Source organism: Phaenicophaeus curvirostris, chromosome 4, assembly GCF_032191515.1.
Source record: "Phaenicophaeus curvirostris isolate KB17595 chromosome 4, BPBGC_Pcur_1.0, whole genome shotgun sequence".
NCBI classification, from domain to species: Eukaryota; Metazoa; Chordata; class Aves; order Cuculiformes; family Cuculidae; genus Phaenicophaeus; species Phaenicophaeus curvirostris.
In genome coordinates, this window is record NC_091395.1 from 34,543,728 (window position 1) to 34,556,086 (window position 12,359).

At 35.2% G+C, this 12,359-nt stretch overlaps 1 protein-coding gene across 1 annotated transcript; it reads right to left on the bottom strand.

Annotated features, from left to right (window-relative positions):
• Positions 1–326: 326 nt before the first annotated feature.
• CEP44 (centrosomal protein 44) lies at positions 327–12,320 on the bottom strand. The gene is made up of 11 exons (XM_069855756.1): positions 12,248–12,320; positions 11,432–11,577; positions 10,840–10,987; positions 9,738–9,884; positions 8,592–8,699; positions 7,060–7,188; positions 6,698–6,907; positions 4,389–4,458; positions 2,340–2,467; positions 2,044–2,081; positions 327–1,256 (listed from the first exon to the last, which is right to left on the bottom strand). The coding sequence occupies exons 2-11, from the start codon at positions 11,518–11,520 to the stop codon at positions 1,199–1,201; spliced, it is 1,125 nt and encodes a 374-aa protein (XP_069711857.1). The 5' UTR covers positions 11,521–11,577; positions 12,248–12,320; the 3' UTR covers positions 327–1,198.
• Positions 12,321–12,359: the final 39 nt, after the last annotated feature.

Here is a 12,359-nt window from a genome sequence, read left to right on the forward strand (position 1 = left end):
TGTAATAGAACATTTCATTTCATTGTTAAAATAATGATTTGCAAGTTCTTTTTTCAGACGGGGGCAAAAGATGTTCATATCATCTAAGAAAAGTTCTATTGTAAAAGTCCAAAACCCCACCCCTCAAGTACAGTTTATACAACATAAGGGATCACTATGTTATTCTATTTATATGTATAATTAAGTAAATTTATATTCCATATAGTTATATAAAAATTGTAATTATTATTAAAACATATAAATCACTTCTGGCAGCATAATGTCCAACAACTGCTTTTGCCTTCATTTGGAAACTCTGCCAAAAGAACCCTGCACTGGTTTTGTGATATGAAACTCAAAAAAAAAATTCTTTTTAAATGAAGTATTATAGCACAAAGAGAACTTAATATGATATGTTATCATTATGCAAACAATAGTAAATAATGAAAACTAATCAAACCTCACCGCGACTTCAGTTTGATTATACCATATTTATGGAAGTCTTACATCTTCAAACCATAAAAATGTTGTGTATATTTGCATACCAGATGGACTCCATCTGTGCTGCTGGCTTTAAAATGTGTTGGTTAAGAATACTAAAACACTCAACACACCTCTTTAAGTCAAAGCCTATGGACTTACTTGCACATTCTATTGTTTAGGATTAAAGTGACCCTCACTTGGTCAGTGTTTACAGAAGCCATAATGCATTGGTGCTTTCCAGCTCAGCATGAAAACTTGTATTTAAGAAAACTAGAGCAAAAAAAGATATGCATTTAAAACAGTGTATTCAAGTTTTCATTAAGACAACTGTACAACAACAGGAAGACAACAGATGGTAAGATGGCATGTAAGAAAGCCTCTTGGGTACAATATGGAAGTCCCAGCTGGAATGTTTCCAACAGGATGTAAATCATAGTTTGCACTTCCAAAGTCTCACTTCGAAAAGCACACTGCTAACAAACATCAACACAAAAATACACTGCTATAATGTCTTCGCTTTACAAAAAGCTGGGGGGGAAGCTATTTGAACAGTTTTTAAACCGAAAGTCAGGGCTGAAGAGATACAGAGATGCATTAGAAAATATTTAATCAAAAGAATAAAAGCACTAGTGGATAATTACAAATTTGATAAATTAAAAACTGAATGCGGTACAAACACACAAATTTATTCTGATATTCACAACACTACAGAGATCAGGTGTGAAGATCTGCACTTTCATGTCTTGTCAGAGGTGTTGCTTGAGGTTTTCAACAATTCTAAGGTTTCTTCAATTCTGAAAAAACAAATTTTTATACACATTCCTATTAAAATATGGTAAGAAGTAACTGACTTGCCTTTAACTTTCTAATTAATCCAAAATATTAACAAGTAGCATGAAATCTTAAGTTTCCTCTTATTCCCCCCTTTCTTCTGCAATTTGTTTGCATTTTAAATGCTTACCACATGTCAATGAACCTTAAAGGACAGATAGAGAAGTAACCCATACAACAGATTTAAATCCCAAAAATGCTACAGCTTTTTTCAGGCAAGACTCAGTAGATATTGCTTGCTAAGGAAACGTCATACAGTAATGCATTTCTCCAAGTGTAATAAAAATATTTCTGACCAAAACAAATTTCATTACAGATTTCAAGACTTGTATGAAATACACCCTAACACAGTTTTCACAATGCTTCACCTGAATTTAGTTTAACTTTTCCTTAAATAATAAAAAAAGCAGTTGAGATTATATAGTCATTTTTTATGAAGATTTGCAAGTACCAGGGAATTCCTATGAAAAGATAAATAATTTTCCTATTCCTTGCCAACCAGATTCTAAACACTCACTAATTTCTAGTTAATACTATAAAGAATGCTGCTTTCTATTGCTTTTTCAAAACAAGAAGTGACTCATCCCACAAATACAAAACAGTACGTGGATTTATTATCCAATGGAGTCATAAGGAAATGCCACACGTAGAGACCTTTGAGGCTAGGAACACATATGTAGATTCTCTATATGCCTTAATCCAGTACAACTCCTGAAAAACAAATTCCTGTTGCCCTTTCCCATTACTTACATTTTACTTATCCTTTCCATTCTTTGTCTTGTAGTGTCCTGCAATTTAAATGCAACAAAGTTACTGAATTCTTCAAAGTTAACATTCTTCAGATGGATTTTCAACTGGAAAATTCATAGAGAAAATGTGACTTTAAGCATTGTTCATGTAACAAATGGATTTTTGAGACAGACCTAGACGTAGCTTTGCAGAGTTTCCTTGTTTTTCACTAGTAGTATACACAACTAAAACAAATGCTTACTTATTCTCTTGACCTCAGAAAGGAGATCAACTAGGCATTTGCCGGTTCTACTTACCTTTGAAATGTCTGTCAGACCATGAGAATTAACGGTCACGGCTTTGGGAGATGGCTCTGTAGATAATAGTGAATTGTACCCAGACAACTGATGAAGACTCTCTGGCATCTTCTCCTTCCTCTCTGTGTCTATGGAGAAATAGTTGGTTTTAGGCCACCTTTGCATTTTTGCTTTTTTATTGCAAGGTCAGCTATAAAATAGCTCTATTTGCAATATGTAATAACAGGAGAAAATGTGTTGTTTAAAGATGGAACAAGAAAAGCTACTGGTGAAGGTAAGTGCAGTATACTATGTATAACACAGGATAAATTCCAGAAAGATTACTAGGAATGTTACCTTTGTCCCGATCAACACTTAAGTGAAATCAACACTTGAGAAAGTCTAATTACTGGATCAAACATTTAATAGTAATTTCAAATAGTTTACATTATTTTTATGGTAAACTGCCTATTCAAACGTGTCCTAATTTTTGCTAAATAACCTGTTTTATAAGCAGCAGTAAACAAAGTCATCAATTTCTTGTGTAGCTTAGAATTTGTATCATTCTCTTGCTACTTCTCTAGCTTTCCTCCCACTGGGATAGGTTTAGCATCCATTCAGCAGAAACAGGATTTTCTTTCACATCGGGAAGATTTTGATAGTTTTTGTGATTTTAGAACACTATTGTCAGGGAAGAGAATTTTGTATTTAGAAAAAGACAAGAAGTATTCCAATATCCTCATTATTAAGGCTGCTGTTTATGGAGCATACCTTTGGAACATGTATAGCTACATTACTCTGTATTTAAAGTCATATTACATTATATTAAATAAATTAAAGTGTTTCTTCTCTAAAGCTGTGGCTCCTGAAGAGCTGTAACCAAAAGGTGCATCACAGCATTCCAAGTACTGTACATCTCAGATAGAAGAGTTAAGACTGGCTGCATAACTTGTATGCCTAAAATTCTTAATCATATTTTAGAAAAATGGGAATAACAAATTGAGAAGGATCCTAGAAGTCTGAAAATATAAAAAATCTCTTTTGAAGACCATCAGCCCACTTGCTGACTGTGAAGTCCTCAAGTGTCAGTAACATCACTAAACTCACGGAAAGGAACATGTTGCAAGCTTCCTAAGGTCTGTAAGAAGAAGGTCCCATACCTTCAAAATTAAAACAAACTGACATAACCAAGAAATTGCCCATCTAATTTCAACTGGATTACTGAAATTCTCTTTTAACTTCAATGCAACAACACCAGACAAAAATGCCAAATAAGTGAGAATGGGAAACAGAATACCCTTCTTATTACTTGTGGTAGAAATAGTAGCTGCCATAGAGGAAACAGTACAAATTAAAATGAATTATGCAACTTAAGGGCTAATGAGCTAGCATTGAGGAACAGGGAAGAATTACTTATGGCCAGGAGAATGGTTTTAATTTCTTTCTCACTTAAGGCTGTTTCATTTAGTCCTTGTATGTTATCAAAATGAATCTGGAAATGGAAGAAAAATTTTGTCTTGCTCTTCAAAACAAGCAAGTTCAGCAAAAACACTTGTTGATTAGCTGCTAAGTGCTTCAAGAGGAATGACATTATAGAGAATGTTCAGCGAGTATTTGAAAAACAAAAATGGATTTTGAACAAAAAAGCTCTAATCTGCCCTGAGCCCCATTATAAAAAGCAAAATCAACATCCTAAATGTGACACTAATTATAGCAAACTCATGACAGCAAATACAATTCCTTTTGTGCTTACAAAGGGCTTATTTTTAAAACATTATTACTGCTTTAAAGTGTAACTAACACTCTCAGCTTATTTAAACTTGCAACTTTGAGACTTTTAGTACTATGCTATGTATTTTCATGAATGCTTTAATAACTATTTCAACAAAGCCTCTAAAGAATCAATTATAAACATGAAATGACTAGCAGGTTAATTTCTAATTTGCAGCATGTGTTTAAAGTCAGAGGTCACTATATTGCAATTGTCTACTTAAAAACACTATAGTAGTGGAGGTCAGCAAGAAGCTTTCAGCATATGATGTTAATTAAAAGAAAATCATGAATACTCACCAGGAGAAACTGGAATCCTACTCGAAGTACATTCTTGACTTATATTGCTCAACTCTGTAGATACATCTCTCTAAAATACAATATACTGTATTTTAGCCATACACTCTGCTTAAATCATCTTTTGAGTGAACAAAATAATATTTAAGTATTAATTATGTACACATTTGCTAAACCAGCCAGATATATTGGAACTGCATAAATGCCTTAAAAGGACAAAAAATCCAAAATTTCCACACATACATCACATTAAAAAATTAGTTCATTTCAAAGGGGCTTTTTTAATATCAATATCACTGTTCATACACAGGTCAAAACCAGGTCCAAATACAGCACATATAGCTTAGGTATTAGCAGAATGAACAATCAGAATGTTCTTACCCTGTGAACAATTACATCTTGATACTGGCTGCCACTACCTTAATAAAATAAGCATATCCTCTACGCCTTGTTGATATTTAGAAATGTGGCTCCTCAGTCCTAAAAAATTAACCTAAAGATGAACTGAAATTCATTCCACTTAAATGCTTAGATCTGAAAAGTACATTTTAAGCTAGTTTCCCAGGCTCCTAAATGAGAGGGCTCTTTCAAGAAAGGTTCTCAGTTTATTCAGGCTTGCTTAGAAAAGATTATTCATAAACAAAGAAACAAAATAAGTGCTGTACTAACAATATATGGGTTTGAGTGCAATTTTCTAATTGCAAAATTAAAAAATTCAATGATCATAAACAACATCTAGAATTCTTTCACCAAGGAATTACTATTATTATTTGAAATCTCAGTCTTTGGTAAAATATATCACTTTACATACTGAAGTAACTATATCAGTTAACAGGGGAATATTATACCGAAACAAGGGAATAAAGGAGAAACAGTAGCTTTCAGACTTTTTTTTTCAGACTTTCCCAAAGCTAAATGCACAGCTGCTGCTACTTTGGCAGCAGAGTGTCCCTGCTATGTTGGCTAGATGCCAAAAGTCTCTAAAAACGCAAGACTAAGAAGAAAGAAGTAATTCTGAATTGCTTCTATATCTATGAAGCACAATTTGGATGGAATTACATGAAACAAAGAAGCAGCAATTCTCTGGCCCAAAGGACTATTTCTTGGCAGTTTTCAAATGCTGATTGCAACAAAGTTAGGGTTTTCAAGACCTTTCTTTTAACATAAAGCCCAGCTTCTTTTGCTTTGAAAAGAAGGCATGCAACAATGCCACACAAACTAAATTCAAATTTGTTTCTACAGATGACTTCTTTCAGCAAAATGCAGTACAAAATTATAATTATCTTACTGGAAATTTTAGAGTGATATTAATACTAAGTATTACTAATAGTATTTTCCAAATACTATTCCAAACCTTTGAACAACTACAACAAACATGTTACTGAAATAATAAACTAAGTTTCCAGAAATAAAAGAACAAGCTTAGTCTGAAATAGAAACTTTCCCATGCTGCTACTGTCAGAAATGCAGCAACTATCTCTCAAAGAAAATAAACTTGAAACAAGAGAAAAAAAGTCTATCATTGTTCAGCTCAAGGCTTCTTGCAACTGCCAGCTGAATAAAACATTATAATTGGTGGTGTTATTTGGGCATATGTCCACTGATCATTTAATTACAATATACATAAGAAAGTGATTTCAAATGGTAAATCACTGGAGCCATTACTGACCTGAAACTGTTAAAAAAAAAAGTGATTGAGAATGTGAATCCTTATCACACGAGCTACAGCCTTTAGAAATAACTCAGCAATCAGTCTGAACACTTCTCCATTTAAAGACCTTGCATAACTAGCACACTTTCAAGGCACACAAGAATTATCTTGTACCCTAGTACTAGCAACATTCTCAAACTTGCAAGGCCAACACACTCAGAGCTCCTGGTTACAAGTAAATTCAACATTTTTACAGCTACAGAGAAAAATGCAACACTGATGAACTATTTTCCACAATGGTTTTTGACTTCTGGAAAGCATCTGACACTATCTGAAGGATACAGACAAGATACATACGCAAGGTACATTTTGAAATTAAGCATGTTACCCTAAAACTGGTGTTATCATTCACTGCATCTCAAAATAATTTTGTATATGTACAGATTTAAGCATGTAACCTGCATACAAGGACCTTTCAACAGCAAGAAAAATAACAAGAGTCTTAATGCAACAAAACACTTGATTTGCCCTGACAAATATGCCAAATGTAGTTACATCACAAGTGTAGCACTTCCATTGCAATGAGCATAATGAAAAAGATATGGGGGTGGTGGCGCCTAAGCAATTTTTGTTCCAGAACAAAAAACAGAAATTAACATACCTTCATGGGTTGTAACAACAGTTCTGTTTCAAGAAGCAAAACTCGAGTCAACAAGTTATTCCAATCCTTCTCATCTATGATGACCTTTCCTTCCAGTTTCTCTTCTAAAACATGTAGTTTATCTTCCACCCAATCTAGCTTATGAAGCTTTTCCTGGCAATCAGCAAACTGACTCTTTAGAAACTCAATCTGAGAGTTATCTTCTATGACCTGAAAAGATGGATAACACAGGTTCTGTACTGTCAAGACGGATATAATTCATCATTTGATCAATGATGATTTTTTCCAACTTCTTTGGTATATTAATTATGTATACCTATTAGTTATACATGCAGACAGCATTTTAAAATATAAGATCTTACTTGATCACATTTAGCTTCCTCAGCATCATGACCTTGGTTTGCTTCTTCATTACCTCCCTGTGTTGGAAGGGGTAATAGATGAAAGTCACCACTAACTTCACTTCCCCAGTGCCGTTCTACTCGAGGCTTCTATTGAGCATGTTAACAAAAAAAAAAACCACAACAAACATCTCACTGGTGTTATTCATTACAAGAACATTTCAATTCATCAGCCAAGTAACTGACACAAAAGACACATCCTTCTATCCTTTTGATATTCTTTTAGTTAAGTATGACAATCTTATCCCAACTTGTTGCAAAATACAGAAAGAAACAGCAGGCAGTTTAATTTAGAAAATCATACAGATATGAAAGAACCACACACCTTACCATACGTACTGTGTATTTTGGTTCCCTTCCATAAACAGTAATGAAGGCATTACTATCGTCTCTTAATGCAAGGGCTGTTAGATTTCTAGGTGTGGATTGGGAGGCATGAATCTCACTGCATGTATTAGTATACGTATAGAGAGTACCAATATCAAACATTCAGGAAAAAAAAAAATTTAACCTAGAAGATTAGAATTCTCTCTTGACAACTGCAGAAAAATAGCCCTACCAGCTACACGTTTCATTTCCTTCAAACGTTTCCCTTCTTCCCTTAGAAAGAACAAAATGAGACACATTCTGCCTTTCTTTCCACGTGGGTCAAATTCTACAATCACTACCTGCCACAAAACAAAATTATCTAATGATTAATATCCCACAATTACTAGCTTTGTGCAGCATCTTAACACTTACAGATCCCTAGATTTTTTAGTGAAGCTTAAACCCTTTTCTTCTAGGAAATTCTTAACACACTCACATACATTCCCATTCAGTCCTACCATCCAACAACCAGAAGTGCCAGACATGTCATTCCAAATTTTCTTTGTGTTTTCCCCACTACTAAAAGCCGTATTTTCCTTCTAGACAGAAGTCACCAACATTTAATGGGCAACCACAGTCCAAAAATTTCTGTATAACTTTACTTAACACCCTTTTAGCAGAAAATACTAGGAAAGTTCTCTCTACCACAAGTTAAGAGTAGCATAAGGGATGAGATCAAGTGTTACAGTTGCAAAAACAAAGCCAAGAGGAATGTTACATTAAGAAATCTTTGCTGAACAGATTCAGACAAAGAAAGCTAAAAAAACTTTTCCAAAAGTACATTGAAAACACTCCAATGTTAGGCCAAATACACTTCAGTCTCCAAAAAGGATGTACATTCCCTTTCCAACTGCATCTTCCCGTTCATTGTTGTCCCTCCACTTGATACAATTCGAGCAAACAAAGGTACTAGATCATTACCGTGAAGACTTGGAGATCAACTACTCAGCAAAATCCAGAAGCAATATCCTTTGTATTTCAGCTATTACTTCATTCAATCGCACTTGGGGGTGAACTGTCTGACCAAACATTAAAAGCTAGATGAAAGCACATATTCCATATAATACTTGACTTGTTACAAACAAATAATCTTTAGACATACAATGTAAAAACTGTTTTCATACCTGCTCAGAATTCAAAGCATTGCCACTACGATCAGCAAGGACTTTATCACAATTTGACCATAAATCATATTTAAAAGATCTGAGGTTTTTCTTTGCTTGGGACTTAACCTTCAAAATGAAGAGGAGACAATATTACACTTCTAACACAGGAATATTTGCCAAGGGAGGGGATTGGGGGGAAGAGGGACATGAGGACAAGATGACACACTCCATTTTCTGCCAACACTACCAGGCAGGAATATTGAATGGCACGAACACATTTAAACTTCTACAGGACATTAAATGTCAAAAAAAAAAAAAAGACCCAAATTTACTGAGAAAACAGATCTCAAAGCAAATACCACATCCACACACTCATTAATGCCTAAACAAGGCTGTATCAAAGCTGGTCATAAAAAGAAAAGACAACTTGAACCAGAGTTGAAAGACAAATACGAAAAATGGTATTATGACATCAAAAGTGCTTTTATTAAAGCATACGCTGATAAAATCTAATGCCTTAATAATGTAAAACAAACGATTAATGAAAATAATAAGGTTTGAGACGTACACATACCAGGTTTAAATTCAGTGTTACCAGAACTTTGCTCCGCCAGGGGAGGTTTAGGCTGGACATTAGGAAAAAATTTTTCACAGAAAGGGTCATTGGGCACTGGCAGAGGCTGCCCAGGGTGGTGGTTGAGTCACCTTCCCTGGAGGTGTTCAAGGCACGGGTGGACGAGGTGCTACGGGGCATGGTTTAGTGTTTGATAGGAATAGTTGGACTTGATGATCCAGTGGGTCTCTTCCAACCTGCTTAGTCTATGATTCTATATCAGATGGTTTTCCTTTGTTTTTAAATCTACCTGAAAAGTCTACCAAGTTACATAAACATTCACTATTTTGAAAAACATAAAACAAAATATATGACTTCCTATAGACACCAAGTACTAGATTTATCTCCATTATAATCTGCTTTTGTTTACATACGAAGCATTGGCAGCTTCCTGTCTTTTGTATAAGTGATAACAATCAAGCTATCTTCATACAAGTTTTCCCCCTCTTTGCACGAACAGCAATGTTGCATGTTCAAATAAATTGGTCTTCAGCTTTTACCTGCAGCATCAATTATGTCAAAAGAAACTTATCTCACCGTTTAATCAGTACCTTACTCGAGTTACTTAACTCCTTATGCTTTTTCACCACAGAGTTGATAATGTCACAAACAATCTGCATTTTTCTTTCCGCAAAGCCAAACTGAAGAAATTGCTGTTTTGTTAAAATTGGTTTATATTGAAATTGATCTCGAAGAAGCTGCAACAAAGCAAGATTTTATTTCACTTTCAAAATCACCACACAATTTGTTGTAGAAATGGTATGCTCAAGTTCTTCTTCTACAATGTTTTCTTTCGTTCAGCACTCCAGCAGTTAAACCTTTTATCATTTGGTTATTTATATACTCACAGCTGTTTCTTCTAACTAGACTTTCAACATTTCAACCACTTCCAGAAACATTTCATTCACACCACTCTTGTAAAGTTTAACTCAGTCTTAAGATTCATGAAATATGTAACTGTACTCACTAATATTAAAAAAAAAAAAATTAAAAAAACTTTCCAAAGTGAATGCACAGTAAAAAGTTGTATTCTTCTCAGCAAATGCATCAGAGGAGTAAGGCTCCCAGAGTCTCTTTATAAAAGAGTCTGTCCTCAGATGGAAAACTAGTCTGAATAAGCTAATATTTCTTAATGTACCGATCTACCTTTTATAAAAATGTCTTTATGGATATTTTTAATGACAGACCAAGCCAATTTTCATTCAATTCTGACTTATAAACTGGTAAGAACTGGACATTGTATAATAATTTTGCATGGTGTCTTAAAATAATTTTATTTCTTAATTGTGATTTTATTACAATTATTGAGATATTTTGCTGGTTATCATTTCTTCTAAGGTCACATCTCTAAAATGTATTGTGTAATAAACATTTCAGTATTCTTCACAACTAATATAAAACTCAATAATATTACTGACTTTGCGATTGTCTCAAAATGGCTATTTGACTAACAATAATCAGCCTTATTTTCATTAAAATCTACATGAAGACTTGCCACACAGTGACTTACTACTCAGCTCAAATCCCAACAGAATTACAATTCACATTCATTGCCAAGAAATTTCACTTTCCTGTAAAGGTCATACTAGAAGTTTAATTTTTATGAGGTCATGCTCAAAACTGTATCTCTATGATGAACATGAGGACAGATACCTTATAAATGGCTTCAATAAAACGCAAGTCACTCTTTGCTGTGAGTTCCACATCACATTTTACCAAAAGTTCTGCTATGTAAGTTGAAAAAGATGTAAAACAGTAGCTGATGATAGGTAAAAATGCAGCTGGATCACCCTTTACTAACCTGTTGAGAAACAGAAGTATTTTACACAAGTAAAGCAAGGAGACAAGTATCTTCTTCATTTGAAGCTTTTTTTCCTAAGCATATGTCATTCATCAGTCTTTACTGTTACTTGTAAAACATTCAAACCAGTTTTGTGACTTTCATATAATTTTAACATTGTCAGGTCTATAGATCACGAGCACTTCCATCTCAATAGTTGACATATTTTGGGGTTTTTTTTCATCTTTATGGGATGAGAGATTAATCAAAGACAAGAGAAAAACAGCAAAAGAAAGAAAAGCAAGATAGTAACACACTTCAGAATTCAGTTCACAAACCCAAGTTCCAACAGACATATGATCAGCTCACTCATCAGTAGATGTAGTGCTAATATTTACACATATCTTGTTTACACATCTTGCTGCAACCCTGTGTTAGTGTAAATTTATTGACACTGTCACTTACATTGTATAATCCACATCTTTTGGATAATTTACCAAGCGAAGTCCTTGTTCTATTTTTCTTAAGCTTCCTTGAAGGTCTCCCGTTGCCATTATTCCAAGCACTATTCTTCAGACTATGAAATAAATGCAATATAGTATACTCTCCACCTTAAAAGAAAAAAAAATTATGTAAAAAAAGCCTACAAAATGCAACAGAAATATCACTGAAATTCAAAGGGGTTTGCTCCTCTTTTCTAGATATTACTATTTGCAAAGTGTTACAATACAGTACTGGGCTAGGGCTCAATACCAATCAACATCAGTCATCATCTTAATTCATTCTAAATAGGATTAAGTAGTAACCCTCAAACTGATAACTATCAAAGATCTTTAAAAATAACTGAAAGCAAGAATTTAGGGTTGGCTAAATCCACTTAAACCGAGTGAAAACAAGCTTCACTGCTGTTTCAAAGGAGCAGAAACTCAACAAGCAGTGAAAATATTTTGCATCCTTCAGTTTAGAATGCTTATTATTCTTTCCTTCACCTGGTCCCAAAGGCATTGGCCAAAAGAGCAAAGTTTGGATGCGTAAATATCAGAAGGCAGGACGAGCAACTCATCACAGAAAGCGGCCCTCACCCGGCTCTTCCTCGCCCCCAGACCAGCGCGACGCCGCCCGCGGGGAGGAGGACGCCGCCCGCGGGGAGGAGGACGCCGCCCGCGGGGAGGAGGACGCCGCCCGCGGGGAGGAGAAGAGGGCCCCTGGACCGTCCCGCACCGCTGGTAGTGGAGACGAGACACAAGCCCCTGCCCTGACGAGGAGATCCTGACAGCTCACCCGTACTGAGGAGCCGTCCTGGTCTCCCTTCGGCCCCGCGCCCGCCCCAAAACGGACCGAATCTGCCGCCGCGGGCCCCAACAGCCCCTTCCGCTTCCGCCCCGCCCCACCC